Source organism: Leucoraja erinacea, unplaced genomic scaffold (genome assembly GCF_028641065.1).
Source record: "Leucoraja erinacea ecotype New England unplaced genomic scaffold, Leri_hhj_1 Leri_458S, whole genome shotgun sequence".
Classification (NCBI taxonomy): Eukaryota; Metazoa; Chordata; class Chondrichthyes; order Rajiformes; family Rajidae; genus Leucoraja; species Leucoraja erinaceus.
In genome coordinates this window covers 87,828-114,395 of record NW_026576359.1, presented here as the reverse complement: position 1 = coordinate 114,395, position 26,568 = coordinate 87,828, and the positions used below count along the sequence as shown (strand labels likewise).

The following is a 26,568-nucleotide window of genomic DNA, read 5'->3' as shown; positions in this document are numbered from 1 at the left end:
TCTTAAATATAGCCAACGAACTGTGGCCTCAACTACCTTCTGTGGCAGACAATTCCAGAGATTCACCACTCTCTGTGTGAAAAATGTTTTCCTCATCTCGGTCCTAAAAGATTTCCCCCTTATCCTTAAACTGTGACCCCTTGTTCTGGACTTCCCCAATGATAGAGACAGAGAGACAGAGAGACAGAGAGACAGAAAGTGAGACGGAGACAGAGATAGAGAGAAAGAAAGAGAGGCACAGAGAGAGAGACAGGGAAAGAGACAGACAGACAGATAGAGATATAGATATAGGTGCACAATACGTAACAGCATGCCATAACCTGAGAGACGGTGAATGACCAACAATCACATATGTACGCACACACTAATTGACATTAACTGACACTAAGAAATTAATATTGAATTGCTAAACTTGCTATTATGTTGTACTGCTTACAGCTGCAAGAACGTGCAGCAATCAATAAAGGGCTGTAGGCCTATTGCGAGTTTATGTACAGGGACATATCTATCCATGCACTGTATACTTGTATTTAAACTTATGCATTTTAAATATGTATGTCATGTTTTATACTTTGGCAATATAACAATTATTTTTATCATGCCAATAAATGTTTTAAATTGAATTGAATAGAGGGAGAGGAGGAGAGAGAGAGAGTGAGAAAATAAACGGCTGAAAATGAGAAGCTGGTGTCACTTCAGTGTGGGGGGGAGAGAGAAAGACAGAGAAAGAGAGAGAAAGAGATGGAGAGGAACACAGAGACAGACAGAGAGAGAGAGAGAGAGATACAGCGCGGAAACAGGCCCTTCAGCCCAACTTGCCCACACCGACCAACATGCCCCATCTACACTAGTCCCACACCGACCAACATGCCCCATCTACACTAGTCCCAACCCGACCAACATGCCCCATCTACACTAGTCCCAACCCGACCAACATGCCCCATCTACACTAGTCCCAACCCGACCAACATGCCCCATCTACACTAGTCCCACCCCGACCACCCCGACCAACATGCCCCATCTACACTAGTCCCAACCCGACCAACATGCCCCATCTACACTAGTCCCAACCCGACCAACATGCCCCATCTGCACTAGTCCCACCCCGACCAACATGCCCCATCTACACTAGTCCCACCCCGACCAACATGCCCCATCTACACTAGTCCCACCCCGACCAACATGCCCCATCTACACTAGTCCCACCCCGACCAACATGCCCCATCTACACTAGTCCCAACGTGACCAACATGCCCCATCTACACTAGTCCCACCTGCCAGCGTTTGGCCCATATCCCTCCAAATTTGTCCTATCCAAGTGTTGGGATAGTCCCAGCATCAACTACCTCCCCCGGCAGCTCGTTCCATAAACCCACCACCCTCTGTTGTGGCAAATTTGCCCCTCAGGTTCCTATTTAATTATTCCCACCCCCGCGTCTCTCACCTTAAACCCTTGTCCTCTGGTCCTCGATTCCCCTACTCTGGGCAAGACACTGCCCGATCTATTCCTCTGGAGATTTTGTACACCTCTACAAGATCACCCCTCATCCTCCTGTGCTCCAAGGAATAGAGTCCCAGCCTGCTCAACCCCTCCCTGTAGCTGAGGCCCCTCGAGTCCCGGCAACATCCTCGTAAATCTTCTCCACGCCCCTTCCAGCTCGACAATATCTTTCCTGTAACACGTTGTTCAGAACTGAATGCAATACTTGAAATGCAGCCTCACCAACGTCTTGTACAACTGCAACATGACCTCCCGACTTCTAGACTCAATACAGAGAGAGAGAGGGAGACAGAGAGAGATGGAGACAGAGACAGAGGCAGAGAGAGAGAGAGAGAGAGTAGCAGAGAGAGGGACAGAGACAGATAGGGACAGCGAGAAACAGAGGGATAAAGACTGAGAGAGAGAAAGAAAGAGACAGATACAGGGCTGCCAACATTGGGTGAGAGTTGGGAGTGAGAAATTGCGAGAGACGAGGCCCGAGGGGGATCATAACGGGGGGGGGGGGGGGGGGGGGGGAGGGGAGGGGGGGTGTCCCCCTCCCATTGGAATTGTGCAATATGGTGCATACTGCAGCAAGTCTTTTAACTTACACTTGAATACAATATATATGCTTTTAATTGGAGCGTTTTTCAAAGGGGGGAGGCTGTGCGATTACTGACCACAGGCCTTGGGGGTACCCGGGGAGGGAGTGGAGCAACCGAGTGGGGAGAGGGTGTGGAAGAAGGATGTCCCCCCTTCCAAGGGTGGGAACATTTTGAAATTTGATGTATTAAAATCATGTTTTAGTGCACTGTAGAAGTATGATTTCAATGTTTTTTGTATGAAGTATTTTTAAGAGGTAACTTTATCCACACAAAGGGTGATGGGTGTATGGAACAAGCTGCCGGAGGTAGTTGAGGCAGGGACCATCCCAACATTTAAGAAAAAGTTAGACTGCTACATGGATAGGACAGGTTTGGAGGTATGGACCAAAAGCAGGTAGCGTAGCTGGGACATGTTGGCGGGTGTGGGCAAGTTGCGCCGAAGGGCCTGTTTTCACACTGTATCACTCTATGACTACATTATACCTCCACCATGCATGAATGATTCAAAATCAAGTGATCGAGTTTTATTGCCATATACTCAAGCATAGAAACATAGAAAATAGGTGCAGGAATAGGCCATCGGCCCTTCGAGCCAGCACTGCCATTCAATATGATCATGGCTATTCATCTAAAAGCAGTACCTCTTTCCTGTTTTTCCCTATATCCCTTAATGTTGTTAGCCCCAAGAATTAAATGTAATTCTCTCTTGAAAACATCCAGTGAATTGGCCTGCACTGCCTTCTATGGCAGAGAATTCCACAGATTCACAACTCTCTACGTGAAGAAAGCTTGTTCTCATCTCAGTCCTAACTGCCCCCCCTTTATTCTTAAACTGTGACCCAAGGTTCTGAACGCCCCCAACATCGGGAACATTTTTCCTGCAGTTACAGTAAGTGAAAATCTAGCAGGCAAGCAGGATGCTTTCTCCAACCACCCCCATTTGAAGTCCACTATCTTCCACCGTTTCTACCTAGTACTTGGTAATTACTTCCAGCAGCCACTGGTTGTCATCCAGGATGCACACTCTCTCCTCTCAACCCCCTCTCTCTCTCCCCTACATCTCTCTTTCCCCTCTCTCTCCCCTCTCACCCGTCTCTCCCCCTCACTCTCGCCCCTTTCCTCTCCCCCCCTCTCTCCCCCCTCTCTCCCATCTCTCTCCCCCTCTCTCTCTGTTCCCCCTCTCTCCATCCCACCTCACTCTCCCCGTCCCACCTCACTCTCCCCCCCCTCTCTTGTCCCCTCTCCCTTCCCTCTCTTTCCCCTAACTCTCTCTCCCCTCTCTTTCCCCCCTCTTTCTTCTCTCTCTCTCTTTCTTCTCTCCCCTCCCTCCCCCTCTCCTCCCCCCCCCCCCCTCCCCCCCCCCCTTTCAACCTCTTTCCCCTCCCTCCCTCCCCTCTCTCCCTCCCCCCCCTCTCTCTTCCTCCCTCCCTCTCTATTTCCCCCTCTCACACTCTCCCCGCCCCTCTCTCTCCTCTCTGTTCTCTCTCCCCCCCTCTCTCTCTCATCTCTCTCCTCTCTCCTAGTTCTCCCTCCCACCTCACTCTCCCCTGGCTCAATATTCCCTCTCTCTTTCTCCTCTGTCTCTATCTCTTTCTCTTTGCCCCCCTCCCTCTCCCATTCTCTCCTACCCTCTCCACCCCCCTCTCTCTTCCCTCTTTCGTCCCTCTCTCTCTCTCCCCCTTTCTCCCCTACCTCTTTCCCCCTTCCTCTTCGCTCTCTCTTCGCTTCACTCTATTCACCCCCCCCCCCCCCCTTCTGTTTCTCCCTTCTCACCCCCCTCTCTCCCCAATGTCTCCTTACCCACCCCCCCCCCCCCCCCCCCCCCCCCCCCCCCCCTCTTCTCTCTCTCCACCTCCCTTTGAGAGTCTGTCCCTTCGGCACAGAGACTCTCGCGGCAGCGGCGCTTCCGACGGCTCCGGGCCACTCGCACTGTTCGGAGCGCTCCATGGCCGAAGCTACCGCGAGCAAATAAAAGATTCAAAATGTGGAAAGTGGGAGCAATTTGACTGAAATGGTAATTTTAAGCCCATTCAGATGTGTATAGAGTCAGTTATGCTACATGTACATGGCTGTCCCAATTTGTCCATGATGATTAAGTTAGCATTCTGCGTGCCCAGGGACTGGCTGTTGTTCCCAGATCAGCTCGCATCCCAGGGACTGGCTGCTGTTCCCAGATCAGCTCGCATCCCAGGGACTGGCTGCTGTTCCCAGATCAGCTCGCATCCCAGGGACTGACCGCAGCTCCCAGGTCAGCTCGCATCCCAGGGACTGGCTGCTGTTCGCATCCCAGGGACTGGCTGCTGTTCCCAGATCAGCTCGCATCCCAGGGACTGGCTGCAGTTCCCAGATCAGCTCGCATCCCAGGGACTGGCTGCAGTTCCCAGGTCAGCTCGCATCCCAGGGACTGGCTGCTGTTCCCAGATCAGCTCGCATCCCAGGGACTGGCTGCTGTTCCCAGATCAGCTCGCATCCCAGGGACTGGCCGCAGTTCCCAGATCAGCTCGCATCCCAGGGACTGGCCGCAGTTCCCAGGTCAGCTCGCATCCCAGGGACTGGCTGCTGTTCCCAGGTCAGCTCGCATCCCAGGGACTGACCGCAGTTCCCAGGTCGGCTCGCCTGCCCCGACCCTGCAAAAACGAATTGAAAGAAAACGCGTGTTTTCGGGTTACCGGTCGGAAACACAGAGACACAGAGAGTGAGTGTGTGGAGGGGAGGGATCACAGATGGTCCTCCAGCCGGCGGGGCGGTGCTGGGCCGGCGCGGGGAGAGAGAGAGCGGGGCCGCAGTTGCTCCTGGTCTGGAGCTAAGCTGAAGCCGAACCCGCATTGACCCGACCTGGTGACAGAGAGAGACGGAGACAGAGAGAGAGAGAGACTGATGGTGTAATGTCTCCCCCCCACACTGACCCCTCACCCCCACACTGACCCCTCACCCCCACACTGACCCCTCACCCCATACTGACCACTTACACCCACACTGACCACTTACAACCCCACACTGACCCCTCACCCCACACTGACCCCTCACCCCCACACTGACCCCTCACCCCACACTGACCCCCTCACCCCCACACTGACCCCTCACCCCCACACTGACCCCTCACCCCCACACTGACCTCTCACCCCCATACTGACCACTTACACCCACACTGACCCCTCACCCCCACACTGACCCCTCACCCCCCCATACTGACCCCTCACCCCCACACTGACCTCTCACCCCCATACTGACCACTTACACCCCACACTGACCACTTACACCCACACTGACCCCTCACCCCACACTGACCCCTCACCCCACACTGACCCCTCACCCCACACTGACCCCTCACCCCCACACTGACCCTCACCACCCATACTGACCACTTAGAGACACTGACCACTTACACCCCACACTGACCCCTCACCCCACACTGACCCTCCCTCAGAGAGACACTGACACCTCACACCCCACACTGACCCCTCACCCCATACTGAGACCCTCACCCCACACTGACCCCTCACCCCACACTGACCCCTCACCCCACACTGACCCCTCACCCCACACTGACCCCTCACCCCACCTGACCCCTCACCCCCATACTGTCCCTCACCCCAACTGACCCCTCACCCCCACTGACCCTCACCCCCATACTGTCCCCTCACCCCCACACTGACCCCTCACCCCACACTGACCCCTCACCCCCATACTGTCCCCCTCACCCCCACACTGACCCCTCACCCCACACTGACCCCTCACCCCCACACTGACCCCTCACCCCCACACTGACCCCTCACCCCCACACTGACTCCTCACCCCCACACTGACCCCTCACCCCCATACTGTCCCCTCACCCCCACACTGACCCCTCACCCCCATACTGACCCCTCACCCCCACACTGACCCCTCACCCCACACTGACCCCCTCACCCCCACACTGTCCCCTCACCCCCACACTGACCCCCCTCACCCCCACACTGACCCCCACCCCCCACACTGACTCCTCACCCCCACACTGACCCCTCACCCCACTATAACACTGACCCCTCACCCCCCCACATGACTCCTCACCCCCACACTGACCCCTCACCCCCATACTGTCCCCCTCACCCCACACTGACTCCTCACCCCCACACTGACCCCTCACCCCACACTGACCCCCTCACCCCCACACTGACCCCTCACCCCCACACTGACTCCTCACCCCCACACTGACTCCTCACCCCCACACTGACTCCCTCACCCCTGCACTGACCCCTCACCCCCACACTGACCCTCACTCACCCCACACTGACCCCTCACCCCCCACACCCCCTCACCCCCATACTGTCCCCTCACCCCCCACTGACCCCTCACCCCCACACTGACCCCTCACCCCCATACTGTCCCCCTCACCCCCACACTGACCCCTCACCCCTGCACTGACCCCTCACCCCCACACTGACTCCTCACCCCTGCACTGACCCCTCACCCCCACACTGACCCCTCACCCCTGCACTGACCCCTCACCCCACACTGTCCCCTCACCCCACACTGACCCCTCACCCCCACACTGATCCCTCACCCCACACTGACCCCTCACCCCCACACTGTCCCCCTCACCCCCACACTGACCCCTCACCCCTGCACTGACCCCTCACCCCCCACACTGACCCCTCACCCCTGCACTGACCCCTCACCCCCACACTGACTCCTCACCCCTGCAATGACCCCTCACCCCCACACTGACCCCCTCACCCCCGCACTGACCCCTCACCCCCGTACTGACCCCTCACCCCCACACTGACCCCTCATCCCCGCACTGACCCCTCACCTAGCAACGTTACAAAATTTTGAGGTTTTTAAAATCAAGTCTGTAATTTATCCCATCAGGTAAAGCATAAAAAGAAGTTTCATTTGACACCTAATTCACTTTCATATCTTCAGTATTAAAAATGTTATGGCCATTTTCATACTCGGAAATTGGCATCTTGTTCCCTATTGCTTTTTCATTGACTTAACACCAAAGCTGTGATCGAGAACATTTAAAGGCCGATAACTTTCTTAAAATTTAAGAGAAATGAAAGAAATTTTCATTTATTATAGATTGAAACATTCTGAAACAAATATGAAACAATCTTACTTAGATGACTTGAAATTAAAGCATGTAATTAGTTAGTTACCTAATTGTAGTTAATTACAAAATTCAATTACTAGATCTAAACATCTATCCATTTCTTAAGAATAGATTAACATTTTTAAATAGCCTAAGTGTCCAAATAACATTCACACAATAATTCAGATTATAACATAATTTTCAAATCTCATTGTCATTGGTTTATAGGCCAAATGGAAGGAATTTAATGTTTAATACCTGTAAATTAATGGCCATTTAAATCAGCTTGCGAGTGGGATTTCCTGGAACGGGACCATTTACAACGTTGAGGTTGCGGTGAATTTAGTTCCCCATATCTGCAGTAAAAACACTGCCGGTTCTTCGGGAGGAAAAATCACCGTTTCGCAACTTAAAATGTGAATTAAATACATCTTAAGAAACACTTTTATACATAAAAATAAACTACTTTCTTTTACCTGGTCCTCCATAAAATCCGTCCCAGTTGTCGGCATTGACGGCTTCAGAAGCTGATTTTAAAATCATTCCAGCGATTAACTTGTCGGGTGAATTTTATTTTAAAAACACACAGAGCGGCCGTAGGAACGATTCTTTAGCAAAATCTTGCACTCCAACAAAACCCCGTTTTAACCCCCCCCCCCCCCCCCCCCCCCCCTCAAACGCCCCAAAATCGCGCACACGGCCAGTGGCAGAATTACACCGCCGCTGAAGGTAGGTTTCGTAACATACCTACCTCACTCCCGCACTGACCCCTCACCAGGGATGGGGTGAGAGAGAGATAAAGACAGAGAGAGAGAGACAGAGAGTGGGGAGGGTGGAAAGAGAGAATGAGGTGAGTCTGGAGAGAGATATCTGAGAGGGTCGTAAATAAGTGGAGAAGGGCAGAGAGAGAGAGAGAGTGATGAGAGGCTGGAGGTGGAAAGGGGGTGGTGAAGTGAGTAGCGGGGGGAAACAGGGAGCAAAGAGGGGGAGGATTCAAGGAGGAGTGGGTTTGGTGCCGAGGGGGATGAATGGGGGGGCAGGGGGGGAGGAGAGAGGGGTCAAGTGAGTCATGGAAGGGGGTAGGGAGCCTGGTGGGGGTGGGTTCACATTGTTTGGGGGTGGGGAGGAGGGGGGAAGGAGCAGTCGGCAGTTAAGGAGGTAAGGGGTAGGGAGCCACAGGGAGGAGGTCACATTGTTTCGGGGAGGGTGTTGCAGTTTAGGAAGTCAAAGCAAGGCAGGGTCTTCACTGTGAATGGCGGGGCACAGGGTGAATGTGTGGAGCCGAGGGATCTAGGAGTGCAAGTACGAGTTGGGCCGAAGGGCCTCTTTCCAACGCTGTATCACTCTATGACAAAGTGCTGGAGTAACTCAGCGGGTCAGGCAGCGTCTGTGGAGAAGATAGACATAAAGTGCTGGAGGAACTCAGCGGGTCAGGCAGCCTCTGTGGAGAAGATGGACACAAAGTGCTGGAGGAACTCAGCGGGTCAGGCAGCCTCTGTGGAGAAGATGGACACAAAGTGCTGGAGTAACTCAGCAGGTCAGGCAGCATCTGTGGAGAAGATAGACACAAAGTGCTGGAGGAACTCAGCGGGTCAGGCAGCATCTGTGGAGAGAAGGAATGCATGATATTTTAGGTCAAGACCCTTTGGTTTAATTTAGATTAGAGATGCAGTGCAGAAACAGGTCTTTCGGTCGGTCGAGTCGCGTAGTCAGGATCGATACCGGGTCTCTGGCGATGAGGCAGCAACTGTACCACTGCGCCACTGTGCCGCTCAGAATTATATAACGGTTTCCTCTTCCATAAACGCACCCAATATGTGCTAGTAATGTCCTGTTTGCCAGCTTGTTGACCCTCTGTGTTCCCCTCCTGCAGGGTTTAGGAGCCGTTGCTGTGGACGGAGAGAGACGGGATGCTCCGGGGACTAACCATTGAGGGCGGTCAGGGAGCCGATGAGCCCCCCCATCAGTCTGCTCAGTGTGTGGGCTGAGCTTCGAGGGGGTAAGCATAGATGGAGGACCACGTGATGGGGCACAACAAGGAGAAGCGTTATGAGTGTGACGTGTGTGGCAAGGCCTGGCAGAAGCCGAGCCTGCTGGAGATCCACCGGCCGGTACACACTGGAGAACACCCCTTCGACTGCGTGGAGTGTGGGAAGAGCTTCACCCGCTCCAGCAACCTGCTGCAGCACAACCGCCTGCACTCCGGCGAGCGGCCCTTCACCTGCTCCGACTGTGGCAAGAGTTTCAAGACGGAGAATCACCTGAAGGTGCACCAGTGGGTGCACACGAGCAAGGAGCCCTATTGTTGCTCCACCTGCGGCAAGAGCTTTACCCGGGTGTATGGGCTGCGGGATCACCAGCGAGTGCACAGCGATGAGCGGCCGTTCACCTGCTCCGACTGCGGAAAAGGCTTCAAGTCGTCGCCGGACCTGAAGCAGCACAGGCGCATGCACACTGGGGAGCGGCCCTACACTTGCAATGACTGCGGCAAGGGCTTCACCCAGTTCAGAAACCTGCGGGTGCATCAACGCACCCACACCGGCGAGCGTCCCTACACCTGCACCCACTGTGGTAAGGGCTTCACCCACTCCACCAGCCTGCTGACCCACCAGCGCATCCACACCGGGGAGCTGCCCTACACCTGCAGCGACTGCGGCAAGGGCTACACCCGCTCCGACAGCCTGCAGTACCACCAGCGCACCCACACCGGCGAGCGTCCCTACACCTGCGCCCAGTGCGGCAAGTGCTTCACTAAGTCTAGTCACCTGCTGATGCACCAGCGCACCCACACCGGCGAGCGCCCCTATACCTGCGGCCAGTGCGGCAAAGGCTTCACCCGTTCCTCGCATCTGCTGAACCACCAGCACACCCACACCGGTGAGCGCCCCTACATATGTACCCAGTGCGGCAAGGGCTTCACCCAGTCCTGTCACCTGCTGGTGCACCAGCGCACCCACACTGGCGAGCGCCCCTTCACCTGCGCCCAGTGTGGCAAGGGCTTCACCCAATCCTATCAGCTGCTGATGCACCAGCGCATCCATGCCGGCGAACGCCCCTACAACTGCGCCCAGTTTGGCAAGGGCTTCATCTGCTCCACCCAGCTGCTGTCCCACCAGCGGGTGCACGCCTGCGACCGTCCCGTCTCCAGCCCGGTGTGTAAAGAGAGTTTTGCCATGGCCTCCCACACCAGTGACCAGCCCTACGACTGCCCGTACTACGACTGCCCGTACTGTGGTGAGGCGTTTGACAGCTCGCGGGGGTTGCGGCAGCACCGGCGGGCCCACGCCGGCGAGCAGCTGCTCCCACTGTGACAAGAGAGCACGGGGGCTGCGGGAGCACCAGCGGATACACACCGGAGAGAGACCCTTTGTGTGCGCTGAGTGTGGCAAGGGTTTCACCCGCATGTCCAGCCTGTGGCAGCACCGGCGTACCCACAGCGGTGAGCGTCCCTTCCCCTGCCCATCCTGTGGTAAGGGCTTCACCCGCCTTGACCACCTGCTGGAGCACCGGCGAGTCCACACCGGCCAGCGCCCCTTCACCTGCCCGCTCTGTGGCAAGGCCTTTGCCCGCTCCTCCAGCCTGCTGGCACACCACCACGTGGATAGATAGGCGCTGTTTAGGTAAACACAAAATGCTGGAAGGAATAGGTAACATTTCTGGACGAGACCCTCCTCAGTCTCGACCCGAAATGTCACCCAGTCCTTCTCTCCAGAGATGCTGCCTGTCCCGCTGAGTTACTCCAGCATTTTGTGTCCTTTTTTGTAAACCAGCATCTGCAGTTCCTTGTTTTTTTAAACCATTCTGGTTAACTATGCAATACTCCAAATGCTACCTGAACAATGTCCCTTAAAGCTGCACATATATATTCCTCTCTCCTTATCTCACATCCTTTTATCTCCTTATTTTCCCTCGCCCCTGTCACTTACTTCACTTTCCAAAATAGTAACAAAAGATGCTGTATGTCTTTGTTCATTAGAGTGATGGCCCAGGAGGGTTAAGTGTGTGTTGCATACTTGACTTTGTATCCCCTGCCACTCTCACCGGCTAAATGATCAGTAAAGCTTGTGTTGGTTGATCTAACTTATTGTGAGTTGTCTGTTTTAAGAAATGTACCTTAACAGTTCTGGACTCCCCAACATGAGGAACATTTTTCCTGCATCCACCCTGTCCAAACCCTCACTAATTTTATACGATTCTATAAGATACCCATTCTTCTGAATTCCAGTGAAAAAAACCCAGTTCAACATATGACAGTCCCGCCATCATCCTATCCCCCTCCCCACACTCTCTATCTCTCGCACAATCTATCCCCTTCTCTCTATCCATCTCCCTCACCACCCTCTCTCTTTTATCCCTCCTCTCCCATCTTTCCCTCCCCACCCTCTCCCTCTCTCAATCCCCTTCTCTCTCCATTTCTCCCTCCCTCTTTCCCTCTCTCAATCCCCTTCTCTCTTTCCATCTCTCCCTCCCCACCCTCTCTCTCTCGATCCCCTTCTCTCTCTTCATCTCTCATTCCCCACCCTCTCCCTCTCTCGCTATCCCCTTCTCTCTCTCCATCTCCCTTTCCCCCTCTCTCTCTCTCTCTCTCTATCCCCTTCTCTTGAATTGCCTCTTCCAGCCTCTGGCGGTAATGATTTGTCAAATCCAGCAGTTGTGAATCATCACACCTTTCCAGGAGCTCCATCATCGAACACATTGGAGGAGTTGTGATGAATCAAAATAATGGAATTATCAAGTGTTGTCTGTTGTCAGATTCAGATTCAATTTTAATTGTCATTGTCAGTGTACAGTACAGAGACAACGAAATGCATTTAGCATCTCCCTGGAAGAGCGACATAGCAAACGATTTGAATAAATAATAATAAGTGTCCGGGGGGGGTGGTGATTGGCTGTCACCGAGGTACGTTGTTGAGTAGAGTGACAGCCGCCGGAAAGAAGCTGTTCCTCGACCTGCTGGTTCGGCAATGGAGAGACCTATAGCGCCTCCCGGATGGTAGGAGGGTAAACAGTCCATGGTTGGGGCGAGAGCAGTCCTTGGCGATGCTGAGCGCCCTCCGCAGACAGTGCTTGCTTTGGACAGACTCAATGGAGGGGAGCGAGGAACCGGTGATGCGTTGGGCAATTTTCACCACCCTCTGCAATGCCTTCCGGTCGGAGACAGAGCAGTTGCCATACCATACTGTGATACAGTTGGTAAGGATGCTCTCGATAGTGCAGCAGTAGAAGTTCACCAGGATCTGAGGAGACAGATGGACCTTCTTCAGTCTCCTCAGGAAGAAGAGACGCTGATGAGCCTTCTTGATCAAGCCGGTTTTCCTCCACCTATAGCTGTCACCACCCACTCTGCTAAAAGGCAGACCACATGATGGAGATGAGGTGCTCCGATCAGCGGGTTGCTGTCAGGCCACGAGCCGGATCTACCTGCACCCTGCACAGAGGGAGGGAGGGAGCCCCGGCTGTGATCCTCGACTTGCCCTGACAATGGTCCCCAGGCAGTTGCTGTAACTTATTCCCTGCGGCATCTAAACAATGCGCTAACTCACAACAATTGTCCCTCTCCCACTGTTCAATCCCACGGGTGCATTCTCTTCTTGATTCTGGATGGACACAATGTCAACACATTTTGACAGAATACACCGTTGCGACATTAAACGCAACTTATTCTCACACTTTAGCTTTAGCATTCAGAGTTCAGAGGTACAGTATGCAAACAGGCCCTTCAGCCGAGCGAGTCCATGCCAAGCATCAATCCATCACCCGCTCACACTAGTTTTATGTTATCTCCCATTCTGCATATTAGGAGCACATTTACAGAGGGCAATGGATGTTCATGCCAGCATGCCTTAGGTATATGAGAGGAAACACACGCTGTCATAAGAAAAACGTGCAAACGCCACATAAACAGTGGCCGTGGTTAGAATCGAACCCAAGTCTCCGGCGCTGTGAGCCAGCGGTTCTACCAGCTGCACTACTGTGCCCACACTTATTATTGCCACATGTACTGAGAAACAGTGAAATATTTTGTTTGCATGCTGTCCAATCTAATCAGGTATCACTGTACACAAATACAGCCAAGCCAAGCACAAGTACAGCAGGTAGAGTGAAGAGAGTCTAATGAAATATTAATATTATTCATTGGCTCCTTTTACCCTATCCCCGCCCTATCTCGAGGGGCAACTCTCAGAGAGAGAGAGAGGGGACGGGAGGGTGAGAGAGAGAGGGGGGGAGGGGGAGAGAGAGAGGGGAGGGGTGGAGGGAGGGGAGGGAGAGGGGGGGGAGAGAGAGAGGGGAGGGGGGAGAGGGGGGTAGAGAGAGGGGGTAGAGAGAGGGGAGAGAGAGGGGAGGGGAGGGGGGTAGGGGGGGGGAAGAGGGGGGGAGAGAGAGGGGGAGGGGGGATGGGGGGAGAGAGAGAGAGAGGGGGGAAGAGAGAGACAGGAGAGAGGGGGAGAGATTCAAGAGAGTTTATAGTCATGCGTCCCTGACAGGACAATGAAATTCTTGCTTTGCTTTAGCACAACAGAACATAGACGGCATGAATACAGAACAGATCAGTGTGTCCATATATCATTATATACGTAAATACACACATGAATAAATAAACTGATAAAGTGCAAATAACATAATATGGGCTATTAATGTTCAGGGGTGAGGAGAGGGAGGGAGATGGGGGGGAGGGGAGATCCACGTGTCTGTGTTACCGTTAGTGATGAACTAACAACCTCTGTCTGTCTGTCTGTCTACTACATGTTATAATTCAAGATGATTTAAACTTCACACCTGTGTTTATTCAACTCATTTCCAGTGGAAATGTGAAGCGAACTAATTCCCAATGACCGCGAGTGACCGTTGGTGAAGAACCTTCTGTAAACGGGCGGGAAATAACGGGGGGGGGGGTGAGGGGGGGGGGGGGGTGTGTGGGGGGGGGGTGGTGTGGTGGGGGGGGGTGTGTGTGGGGGGGGGGTGTGTGTGGTGTGGTGGGGGGGGGGGGTGTGTGTGGGGGAATGGGGGTGGGGGTGTGTGGGGGGGGGGGGGGGGGTGGGGGGTGGGGTGGGTTGGGGGGGGGGGTGTGGGTGGGGGTGGTTAAGTGTGGGGTGGTGTGTAGTGGGGGGGGTGGTTAGTGAAAGTATTGAGGGGGGGGGGAGTGTGAGTTTGGGGGGGAAAAGTGGGGGGGGTGGGTGATGTGTGGGGGGGGGGAAGTGGGAAGGGAGGGGGGGGTGAGTGGGGGGGGGTGAGTGTGGGGGGGGGGTGTGAGTGGGTATGGGGGTGGTTGAGTGGTGGGGGGGGTGAGTGGGGGGGGGGGAGTGGGGGGGTGAGTGTGGGGGGGGTGAGTGAGGTGTGGGGGGGGGGGAGTGTGTGGGGGGGTGAGTGGGGGGGGGTGAGTGGGGGGGTGGGGGTGGGGGGGGGGGGGTGAGGGGGGGGGGGTGAGTGAGGAGGGGGGTGAGTGTGTGGGGGGGTGTGAGTGTGGGGGGGTGTGTGTGGGGGGGGTGAGTGTGGGGGGGGGGAGTGTGTGGGGGGGGGGGGGTGTGAGTGGGGGGGGGTGGTGGTGGGGGGGGGGAGAGTGTGGGGGGGGGGTGAGTGGGGGGGGGTGTGTGGGGGGGTGAGTGTGTGGGGGGGGTGAGTGGGGGGGGGTGAGTGTGGGGGGGGTAGAGTGGGGGGGGTGAGGTGGGGGGGGGTGTGTGGGGGGGGGTGGGAGTGTTGGGGGGTGAGTGTGGGGGGGTGGAGTGGGGGGGGTGAGTGGGGGGGGTGAGTGGGGGGGGGGAGTGTGGGGGGGGGGGGGGGGGTGGTGGGGGGGGGTGAGTGGGGGGGGGGGGTGAGTGGGGGTGGGGTGGGGGGGGTTGGGGGGGGGAGAGGGGGGTCTCTAGTGGGGGGGGGGTGAGTGGGGGGGGGGTGGAAGGGGGGGGGAGTGAGTGGGGGGGGGTGAGTGTGGGGGGGGTGAGTGGGGGGGGGGGGGGTGAGGGGGGGGGGTGAGTGGGGGGGGGTGAGTGTGGGGGGGGTGAGTGGGAGGGGGGGGGTGTGTGGGGGGGGGTGGGCGGTGGTTGGGGGGGGAGTGGGGGGGGGGGGGGTGTGGAGGGGGGGGAGGGGGGGGTGAGTGTGTGGGGGGGGGGGGGTGATGTTGGGGGGGGGTGGGAGGGGGTGTGGGGGGTGAGTGGTGTGGGGTGGGGGTGTGTGTGGAAGTGGGGGGGGGGGTGTGTGTGGGGGGGGGGGTGTGGGGGGGGGGTGTGTGGGGGCTGGGGGTGAGTGGGGGGGGGAGTGGGGGGGTGGGGGGGGGGGGTGTGTGGGGGGGGGGGGTGAGTGGGGGGGGGGGGTGGGTGAGTGTGGGGGGGGGTGAGTGTGGGGGGGGGAGTGGGGTGGGGGGGGGAGGGGGGTGAGTGTGGGGGGGTGAGTGTGGGGGGGTGAGTGGGGGTGGGGGGGGGTGTGGGGGGGGGAGTGTGGGGGGGGGTGGGGGTGTGTGAGGAAAGGGGGGGGGGGGGGGGGGGGGGGGGGGGGGGGGGGGGGGGGGAGGGGGGAGGTGGAGTGGGGGGGGGGGGGGGGGGGTGTGTGGGGGGGGGGGGGGGGGGGGGGGGGGAGTGGGGGGGGGGGATGTGGGGGAGGGGGGGGGGGGTGAGTGTGGGGGGGGGGAGTGTGGGGGGGGTGAGTGGGGGGGGGGTGAGTGGGGGGGGGGGTGAGTGTGGGGGGGGAGGTGAGTGGGGGGGGTGAGTGGGGGGGGTGAGTGGGGGGGGGGTGAGTGGGGGGGGGAGTGGGGGGGGTGAGTGTGGGGGGGTGAGTGGGGGGGGTGAGTGGGGGGGGGGTGAGTGGGGGGGGGGGGGGGAAGTGGGGGGGGTGAGTGTGGGGGGGGGGGTGAGTCAGTGGGGGGGGTGAGAGGGGGGGGGGAGTGTGGGGGGGGTGGGTGAGTGGGGGGGGGTTGAGAGGAGGGGGGGGTGAGTGGGGGGGGGGGGTGGAGGGGGGGGGGGGGGGGAGTGTGGGGGGGGTGAGTGTGGGGAGGGGTGAGTGTGGGGGGGGGTGAGTGGGGGGGGGTGAGTGTGGGGGGGGGGGTGGGGGGGGTGAGTGGGGGGGGGGGGGGGGGTGAGTGGGGGGGGGGTGAGTGGGGGGGGGTGAGTGGGGGGGGTGAGTGGGGGGGGTGAGTGGGGGGGGGTTGAGTGGGGGGGGGTCGGAGTGAGGGGGGGGGGGGGTGGGGGTGGGGGGGGGGTGAGTGGGGGGGGGGGAGGAGTGGGGGGGGTGAGTGTGGGGGGGGGGAGTGAGAGGGGGGGGGGTGAGTGGGGGGGGGGGTGGGGGGGGGGGGTGGGGGGGGTGAGTGGGGGGGGTGAGTGGGGGGGGGGGGGGGGGAGGGGGAGTGGGGGGAGGGTGAGGGGGGGGGGGGGGGGGGGGGGGGGGTGAGTGGGGGGGGGGGGAGTGTGGGGGGGGGTGTGGGGGGGGTGAGGGGTGGGGGGGGGGGGGGGAGTGGGGGGGGTGAGTGTGGGGGGGGTCAGTGTGGGGGGGGGGGGTGTGGGGGGGGGGGGGGGGGGGGGGGGGGGGGGGGGGGGGGTGAGGGGGGGGGGGGGGGAGAGTGGGGGGGGGGGGGGGGGGGGGGGGGGGGGGGGGGGGGGGTGGGGGGGGGGGGGGGGGGGGGGGGGGGGGGGGGGGGGTGGGGAGGGGGGGGGGGGGGGGGGGGGGGGGGGGGGGGGGAGTGGGGGGGGAGGGGGGGGGGTGGGGGGGGGGGGGGTGGGGGGGGTGAGTGGGGGGGGTTAGTGTGGGGGGGGGTTAGTGGGGGGGGGGGGGAGGAGTGGGGGGGGGTGGGGGGGGGGTGAGGTGGGGGGGGGGGGGAACAGGCAGGGGGGGTCAAGGGGTCTACCGGGACAGTTAGGTTTAGGGGGGGGGGGAACTGGGGGGGGGGAGATTTGGGGGAGGGGGGGGGGGTGGGGGGGGGGGTGGGGGGGTGGGGTGGGGGGGGGGGGGGGGGGGTGGGGGGTGGCCGTCGACAATTGAGAGGGTTAAGGGCGGGAGTGTCATCAGGTGGAGTCCGAGCCTGAGGTCAGGAGCGGTTTAACATCGGCGGCGGGAACTGTTATCAGCGGCGGATGGACGGTGAGGGGGAGAAAGAGTCGGAGGCGGGAGGTTAACGGGCGTCGAAAGCTGCAGTTTATCCGCCCGGGAGAAGGGGAAGGGGAGGGGGGTGGAGTAGTAGGTAGAGGGTTGATAGGGAGGGGGTAGAGAGGGGACACAGCGCGTCTCCCTTGCTCTGTATCTGCCTGTAATCACCATCACTGGTTGACACACACATATCCTACACCCACTAGGGACAATGTTGCCATTCACTGAGCCAATGAACCTGCAAACCTGGACGTCTTTGTAATGTGGGAGGAAACCGGAGATCTGGGCGAAAACCCCCACAGGTTACAGGGAGAAGGTGCAAACTCCGTACAGAGTCCGCAGGATCGAACCCGGGTCTCCAGCGCTGTATGTTGCTGTAAGTCAGCAACTCGACCGCTGTAGGCGCCACCGTGAATCCCCGGGGAGAGTGGCGCCGTTTGTCAACCGGGTCCCCGCTCATCAGTGAAGGGGTTCCTGCAGCCGCAGCTGCCCGGTGACGCCCCGAGTTTATGCATCACCGGGCTGAGAGGGGTCTGCCGTGGGGAGCAGCAGAATGAGGCCAGTCGGCCCATCTAGTCTACTCCGCCATTCAATCATGGTCGAGGCCCTTCTTCAGCCTGGTTACGGATAAGGGAAACGAGAGATATAGACGATGATTTTTTTCTTAGACTCAATCACGGCTGATCTATGTCTCCCTCTCAACCCCATTCTCCTGCCTTCTCCCCATAACCCTGACACCCGTACGAATGAAGAATCTGTCAATCTCCGCCTTAAAAATACCTAATGACAGCCGTCTGCGGCAATGAATCCCACAGATTCACCACCCTCCAGCTCAAGAAATTCCTCATCATCTCCATTCTAGAGGTACATCCTTTAATTCTGAGGCTGTGCCCTCTGGTCCTAGACTCTCCCACTGGTGGAAACATCCTCTCCACATTCACTCTGTCCAAGCCTTTCACTATTTGATGGGGCGTGGAGGGTGCAGAGAGGGTTCGTGAGGATGGGGACGGGGTTTGTAGGGTGCAGAGAGGGTTTGGGAGAGAGGGGAGAGGGTGCAGAGAGGGTTCGGAAGGGATGTGGAGGGTGCACAGTAGGTTTGGGAGAGGGTGGGTTGTGGAGGACGGAGAGAGGGTTCAGTAGGGTGGGGGTGGGTGAAGAGAGGGTTCAGGAGAGTGAAGAGAGGGTTCAGGAGGGTGAGGAGGGGGTGTGGAGGGTGAAGAGAGGGTTCAGGAGGGTGAGGAGAGGGTGGAGGGTGAAGAGAGGGTTCAGGAGGGTGAGGGTGTGGGGGGGCGAGAGGGCTCGGCAGGGTGGGGACAGGGTGTGAGTGACAGCATGGTGCCAGATGGGGTGACTGTGGGAAATGTGAGGCCATCCTTGCCAGCAGACAATGAAGCAGCAATGCTGTACAAAATTTTGAGATTTTTAAAATCAAGTCTGCAATTTATCCCATCAGATAAAGCATAAAAAGAACTTTAATTTGACACCTAATTCACTTTCATATCTTCAGTATTAAAACAATTATGGCCATTTTCACACTCGGAAATTAGCATCTTGTTCCCTATTGCTTTTCCATTGACTTAACACAAAAGCTGTGATCAAGGACAGTCAAATGGCCATAACTTTATTAAAAATTAAGAGAACTGAAAGAAAATGTAAGTTATTATAGATTGAAGCATTCTGAAACAAATATGAAACAATCTTACTTGGATGACCTGAAATTAAAGCATATAATTAGTTAGTTACCCAATTGTAGCTGATTCCAAAATTACTAGATTTAAACATCTATCCATTCCTTAAGAAAAGATTAACATTTTTAAATAGCCTAAGTGTCCAAAGAACATTCACACAAGAATTAACAATAAAACATGATTTTTAAATCTCATTGTCATTAATTTATAGGCCAAATGGAAGGAATTTAGTGTTTAATTGCTGTAAATAAATAGCCAATTAAATCAGCTTGCGAGTGGGATTTTCTGGAATGGTCTGTTGGGAACGTGGCGGTTACGGTGGATTTGAGCCCCATGTCGGCAGGAAAAATACTGCCGGTTCGGATGGGCTCCAAGTCACCCTCTCGCAACTTAAAATTTTGATTAAAGGGAACTTAAGAAGCACTTTCTAATGTAAAAATAAACAGCCTACCTTGCCTTGTCCCCTACGTGAGATCCGTCCCATTATCGGCGTTTGCGGCTTTGGAAGATGATTTTTAATTTACTATAGCAATTAAATAATCCAACAGTTTAAAAATAACTGCAGCGAACGAATGTCGCTGCGATTTTTCGTCAGCAACTAAGCAGGCTGAATAACATTGATTTCAATAGGGTGATTTCACCAAAGGTCAAATGAGCGTAGATCCCCCCTCACGTGACCGAAAATTCTGACTGGAGGACTTCTCTCAGTTTGGTACATGTAAGTGAATGGGGAAACGCGCACTTTCCCACCCGTTAAAAACATGGAAAACGGCCGATTTTTGAGCTGAAATTTTCTGTGCTAGTCGGGGTGACCCTGAAGCACAGCGACCTAAATTTTCAGGCAAAACAAAAGATAGAAAGTGAGGTAATTACAAGAGGGAACTGAAGGTAGAAAGCCGCGGAAATGAACAGCTGACAATTGCCGTGGTGATTTTAAGATCCAAAATATCGGGAATTATCGCATTTGCTCGCTGAATTTCATCAAAACTAAGGCATTATTAACGGGTGGGAAAGTGCGCGTTTCCCCATTCACTTACATGTACCAAACTGAGAGATGTCCTCCAGTCAGAATTTTCGGTCACGTGAGGGGGGATCTACGCTCATTTGACCTTTGGTGAAATCACCCTATAGCCTAGCGAAAACGGCGTTTTAAACCCGCCCCCCTCTCAAAGGCGCCAAAGTCGCGCACACGGGCAGTGACAGAACTGCAGTGCCGCTGAAGGTAAGTTTTGCAACATCCCTAAACATGGTGCCTTGCTGCAGCAGCACCAAGAGTATTAGATAACATTTATTAACATAAATAAGGAATAATATTGCATCAAGTTTCATCACACTGGTGTTGCCGTGTGTAGTGAGACCGATGCTCAGCCTCTGTTCTTTAATGTTTAGAGAAATGAGCGATGACCTGAATGAAATGTCCATAGATTGGATGTATGCCGGGTGTTATGTTATGCTGCATGCAAGCATTTAATTGTTCCATTCTACATGTGAGAATGTAACACTCTTGACTCCTGGTTTTTCCCCTGAGTGAAGAGTCCAGATCCAGGGGTCAGAATCTGTGACTGGGGTGGTGGTCGGAGTGTTTCTGGGGTGGCTTGTTTCTGACTCTGAGTAACGGTGGAACAATGCAGGGCTGCCCAGCTCCACCCAGTGTAAATGTGCTTGGGGTTCCAGTCTTCATCACTGTGTCTACGAGTGGTACCTCCAGCCCCCAGCTACTGTTGATCATTTGCGGTTTCAATACATTGAGGACAGAGGAAGCCAGTTATTTGACCCACAGTGTCTTTGCCGGTTGTGCAAGAGTTCATTGGCCAGATCCCACCTTCTGGTAACCAGTCTTCAAGCACATATTGTAGTGTATACGTTTCTTCACAGGTAATTTTAGCTGTGGAATTCTCTGCCACAGAAGGTAGTTGAGGCCACAGTTCATTGTTTATATTTAATAGGGAGTTAGATGTGGCCCTTGTGGCTAAAGGGATCAGGAGGTATGGAGAGAAGGCAGGGATGGAATACTGAGTTAGATGATCAGCCGTGATCATATTGAATGGTGGTGCAGGCTCGAAGGGCCGAATGGCCTTTACTCCTGCACCTATTTTCTATGTTTCTGTGAGTTCCAGATCTGTACTGATCCTGTGGTGGGGGAAACGTTTCACCAGGTCTACAACTTTCAGCTAATTCCTGTATCATTGTGCTAAACTGCTCCTCCTCCTTTCATCCCTCATCTCATTACTCTATACAGCTCAATTGATGCTCTCGTGAAATTTAGCCTTTCCAATAATTTATCAAAGTTCCAAATACAGTTAATAATTTCCAAACTTATTCCAATTAACCACCTAACAGCCGGTGACTTTGCCAATGTTAACCTTTCTTGGAATTAGAAATGTGTGGTAAATGTTTGAGTTGTGTTTACGTGTCGGAACAGCATTTGTTTTATTTGAGCAGAAGTTGTGAGCAGCCAATTCCACCCATGACGTGTGACATGTTCTGTTGGTGGAGAGAGTTCACCATTTGGACTCATCGATATTTTAAAGTAAAGGTGGTGTGCAACCTAAATGGGAACTTGAGGTTGTGTTATCCGGTTTGAGTTTAGACCTGCAGCATCTGTGGGTTTGATATTAGACCTGCAGCATCTGTGGGTTTGATATTAGACCTGCAGCATCTGTGGGTTTGATATTAGACCTGCAGCATCTGTGGGTTTGAGTTTAGACCTGCAGCATCTGTGGGTTTGTGTTTAGACCTGCAGCATCTGTGGGTTTGTGTTTAGACCTGCAGCATCTGTGGGTTTAGACCTGCAGCATCTGTAGGGTTTGTGTTTAGACCTGCAGCATCTGTGGGTTTGTGTTTAGACCTGCAGCATCTGTGGGTTTGATATTAGACCTGCAGCATCTGTGGGTTTGAGTTTAGACCTGCAGCATCTGTGGGTTTGATATTAGACCTGCAGCATCTGTGGGTTTGTGTTTAGACCTGCAGCATCTGTGGGTTTGATATTAGACCTGCAGCATCTGTGGGTTTGATATTAGACCTGCAGCATCTGTGGGTTTGTGTTTAGACCTGCAGCATCTGTGGGTTTGAGTTTAGACCTGCAGCATCTGTGGGTTTGTGTTTAGACCTGCAGCATCTGTGGGTTTTGCATCTGTGGGTTTGTTTAGACCTGCAGCATCTGTGGGACCTGCAGCATCTGTGGGTTTGATATTAGACCTGCAGCATCTGTGGGTTTGATATTAGACCTGCAGCATCTGTGGGTTTGATATTAGACCTGCAGCATCTGTGGGTTTGTTTGTTTAGACCTGCAGCATCTGTGGGTTTGATGTTTAGACCTGCAGCATCTGTGGGTTTGATATTAGACCTGCAGCATCTGTGGGTTTGTGTTTAGACCTGCAGCATCTGTGGGTTTGATATTAGACCTGCAGCATCTGTGGGTTTGTGTTTAGACCTGCAGCATCTGTAGGTCTTTATTTCACATTTGCAGCACTGGGGAGCGGCAGACAAAATACTCACAGATGGATGGATGGATGGATGGATGGATGGATGGATGGATGGATGGATGGATGGATGTCACTGCTGTCCTCCCTCCCCTGCCCTGAGTCTCCCCGCCCACCCAGACAGTGGGGCCCTGTTCCCCACAGCTTCTTGATGAACCTTTGGGTGGGTTTGATCCTGTAGACCTGCGGAGATTCTCCTGTGAAGTGGGACTGTGGTGGTACTGCATTTCAGACCATGGAGCAGATCTGTGGGTTCCTGATATTAGACCTGCAGCATCTGTGGGTTTTTATATTAAACCTGCAGCACATTATCTGTGGGTTCAACGACTTCCGACCAGTTGCACTTACCCCCATCATCACCAAGTGCTTCGAGAGGCTGGTCCTGGCACACCTCAAAAGCTGCCTACCCCCCACACTGGATCCCTATCAGTTTGCCTACCACAAGAACAGGAGTACGGAGGATGCCATCTGCAGCCTCTCCCGTGGGACACTTATGAGAATGCTTTAGACCTGCAGCATTCATTATTGGGTTTGATATTTGACCTGCAGCATCTGTGGGTTTGGACTTTTAGACTGCAGCATCTGTAGGTAGACTTTATTTCACATTTGCAGTCCTCAGGGCTGTGGGAGCTCTACTCCCTCTTCACATATGACTGCACACCTGTACATGGTACTAACACCATAATCAAGTATGCAGATGAAACAACGGTGATTGGCCTCATCAGCAACAACGATGAGCTGGCCTACAGGGAGGAGGTCCAGCACTTAGCAGCATGGTGCGCTGACAACAACCTGGCCCTTAACTCCAATGGGGAAGACCAAGGAGCTCATTGTAGACTTCAGGAAGTCCAGAGGCGGCACGCACACCCCCATCCACATTTACGGGACGGAGGTGGAACGTGTTTCTAGCTTCAGGTTCCTAGGAGTCAACATTGATGACCTCTCTTGGGTGGGATCAAGGGCTCAGCGTCTCTTCTTCCTGAGTAGAAGATCTGAGACTGGGATGATTCTCCTTACCAACTGCATGACAGTATGGTATGGCAACTGGTCTCCGACCGGAAGGCATTGCAGAGGGTGGTGAAAATTGCCCAAAGCATCACCGGTTCCACGTGGTGTCTGTACTGCATAGCATCGCCACTGCTCTCACCCCAACCATGGACTGTTTACCCTCCTACCATCCGGGAGGCGCTACAGGTCTCTCCGTTGCCGAACTGTTGTCGGTTTAGAAAATTCTTCTCCGGCCGCTGTCAATTCTGTTCAACGTACCTCGGTGACTGCCAATGTTACGGACACTTATTATTCCTACCGGCTAGAAAGGGTCAAAGGACATGCTAAATGCATTAAACGTACTTGACAATGACAATTAAAATACAGTGAATCTGAATCTGAATCTGAGAAGGTTGTCAAACAGGTTGGTCTTGGGTTCAGCAGCGAGACCGCTCCCTGTACTGAGGAATGTGAGGCTTGGAATCCACACTGCGGACAGGCAGCTGCTTGCATGCAGATACTGAGCACTGCACCCACAGAACTACAGCCGCACCTCGCAAATCAATATTCACCCGACTAGCTGCAACGAAGCAAGGAAGAAAGGCAATGCTACGCTTGTTATGGGAGATCTCAACATGTAGACTGGGAAAAACAGGTAGACTGGGAAAATCAGGTTGGGACTGGACCCCACGAAAGGGAGTTTGTGGAGTGCCTCCGTGATGGATTCTTAGAGCAGCTTGTATTGGAGCCTAGCAGGGAGAAGGCAATTCTGGATTTAGTGTTGTGTAACAAATCGGATTTGATAAAGGAACTTGAGGTTAAGGAGCCATTAGGAGCTAGTGACCATAAGATGGTCAGGTTTGATCTACAATTGGAGAGGGAGAAGGGTAGATTGGATGTGTCAGTGTTGCAGTTGAATAAAGGGGAGTATGGGGCCATGAGGGAGGAGCTGGCCAAAGTTGACTGGAAAGATACCCTAGCAGGGATGACAGTGGAACAACAATGGCAGGTATTTCTGGGTATAATAACCATATAACAATTACAGCACGGGAAACAGGCCATCTCGACCCTTCTAGTCCGTACTGAACACTTATTCTCCCCTAGTCCCATCTACCTGCACTCAGACCATAACCCTCCATTCCTTTTCCATCCATATACCTATCCAATTTATTTTTAAATGATAAAATCGAACCTGCCTCCACCACCTTCACTGGAAGCTCATTCCACACAGCTACCACTCTCTGAGTAAAGAAGTTACCCCTAAATTTCTGTCCCTTAATTCTCAAGTCATGTCCCCTTGTTTGAATCTTCCCTTCTCTCAGTGGGAAAAGCTTATCCACATCAACTCTGTCTGTCCCTCTCATCATTTTAAAGACCTCTATCAAGTTCCCCCTTAACCTTCTGCGCTCCAAAGAATAAAGCCCTAACTTGTTCAACCTTTCCCTGTAACTTATTGCAGAAACCCAGGCAACATTCTAGTAAATCTCCTCTGTACTCTCTCTATTTTGTTGACATCCTTCCTATAATTAGGCAACCAAAATTGTACACCATACTCCAGAATTGGCCTCACCAATGCTTGGTATAATTGTAACATTACATCCCAACTTCTATATTCAATGTCTGACGAAGGGTTTCGGCCCGAAACGTCACCTATTTCCTTCGCTCCATAGATGCTGCTGCAACCGCTGAGTTTCTCCAGCATTTTTTTGTGTACCTTCTATACTCAATGCTCTGATTTATAAAGGCCAGCACACCAAAAGCTCTCTTTACCACCCTATCTACATGAGATTCCACTTTCAGGGAACTGTGCACAGTTATTCCCAGATCCCACTGTTCAACTGCATTCTTCAATTCCCAACCATTTACCATGTACGTCCTATTTTGATTTGTCCTGCCAAGATGTAACACCTCACACTTATCAGCATTAAACTCCATCTGCCATCTTTCAGCCCACTCTTCCAACTGGCATAAATCTCTCTGTAGACTTTGAAAATCTACTTCATTATCCACAACCCCACCTATCTTAGTATCATCTGCATTCTTGCTAATCCATTTTACCAATCCATCATCCAAATCATTGATGTACATGACAAACAACAGTGGACCCAACACAGATCCCTGAGGCACCCCACTCGTCACTGGCCTCCAACCTGACTAACAACCATCCACCATTACTCTCTGGCATCTCCCATTCAGCCACTGTTGAATCCATCTTGCTACTCCACCATTAATACCCAACCATTGAACCTTCTTAACCAACCTTCCATGAGGAACCTTGTCATAGGCCTTACTGAAGTCCATATATACAACATCCACTGCTTTACCCTCATCAATTTCCTGAGGAACCTCTTCAAAAAATTCAAGATTAGTCAAACATGACCTTCCAGGCACAAATCCATGTTGACTGTTCCTAATCAGACCCTGTTTATCCAGATGCTTATATATATTATCTCTAAGTATCCTTTCCATTAATTTGCCCACCACTGACGTCAAACTAACAGGTCTATAATTGCTAGGTTTACTCTTAGACCCCTTTTTAAACAATGGAACAACATGCGCAGTACGCCAATCCTCCGGCACTATTCCCGTTTCTAATGACATTTGAAATATTTCTGTCATAGCCCCTGCTATTTCTACACTAACTTCCCTCAATGTCCGAGGGAATATCCTGTCTGGACCTGGAGACTTATCCACACTTTTATATTTCTCAAAAGTGCCAGTACTTCCTCTTCTTTGAATCTCATAGTTTCCATAGCTACTCTACTAGTTTCCCTTACCTCACGTAATTCAATATCCTTCTCCTTGGTGAATACCGAAGAAAAGAAATTGTTCAATATCTCCCCCATCTCTTTTCGCTCTGCAGATAGCTGTCCACTCTGACTCTAATGGACCAATTTTATCCCTCGTTATCATTTTACTATTAATAGAGCTGTAGAAACCCTTTGGATTTACTTTCACCTTACTTGCCAAAGCAACCTCATATCTTCTTTTAACTTTTCTAATTTCTTTCTTAAGATTCTTTTTACATTCTTTATACTCCTCAAGCACCTCAAGATTCAAGATTCAATTTAATTGTCATTTGGATCCCTTGAGGTCCAAACGAAATGCCGTTTCTGCAGCCATACATTACAAACAAATAGACCCAAGACACAACATAATTTACATAAACATTCCATCACATCGC

General features: G+C 53.9%; 1 protein-coding gene across 1 annotated transcript; it reads left to right on the top strand.

The window, feature by feature from the left end:
• Positions 1–8,881: 8,881 nt before the first annotated feature.
• LOC129693881 (zinc finger protein 501-like) lies at positions 8,882–13,992 on the top strand. The gene is made up of 2 exons (XM_055630622.1): positions 8,882–10,370; positions 13,962–13,992. The coding sequence occupies exons 1-2, from the start codon at positions 9,169–9,171 to the stop codon at positions 13,990–13,992; spliced, it is 1,233 nt and encodes a 410-aa protein (XP_055486597.1). The 5' UTR covers positions 8,882–9,168.
• The last annotated feature ends 12,576 nt before the right edge of the window (positions 13,993–26,568 follow it).

Coding starts and splice junctions, on each gene's coding strand:
- LOC129693881 (XM_055630622.1), top strand. CDS start 9,169: ATGGAGGACCACGTGATGGGGCACAACAAGGAGAAGCGTTATGAGTGT. Junction 10,371..13,961: donor GACCAGCCCTACGACTGCCC/GTACTACGACTG, acceptor ACTCATTTCCAG/TGGAAATGTGAAGCGAACTA.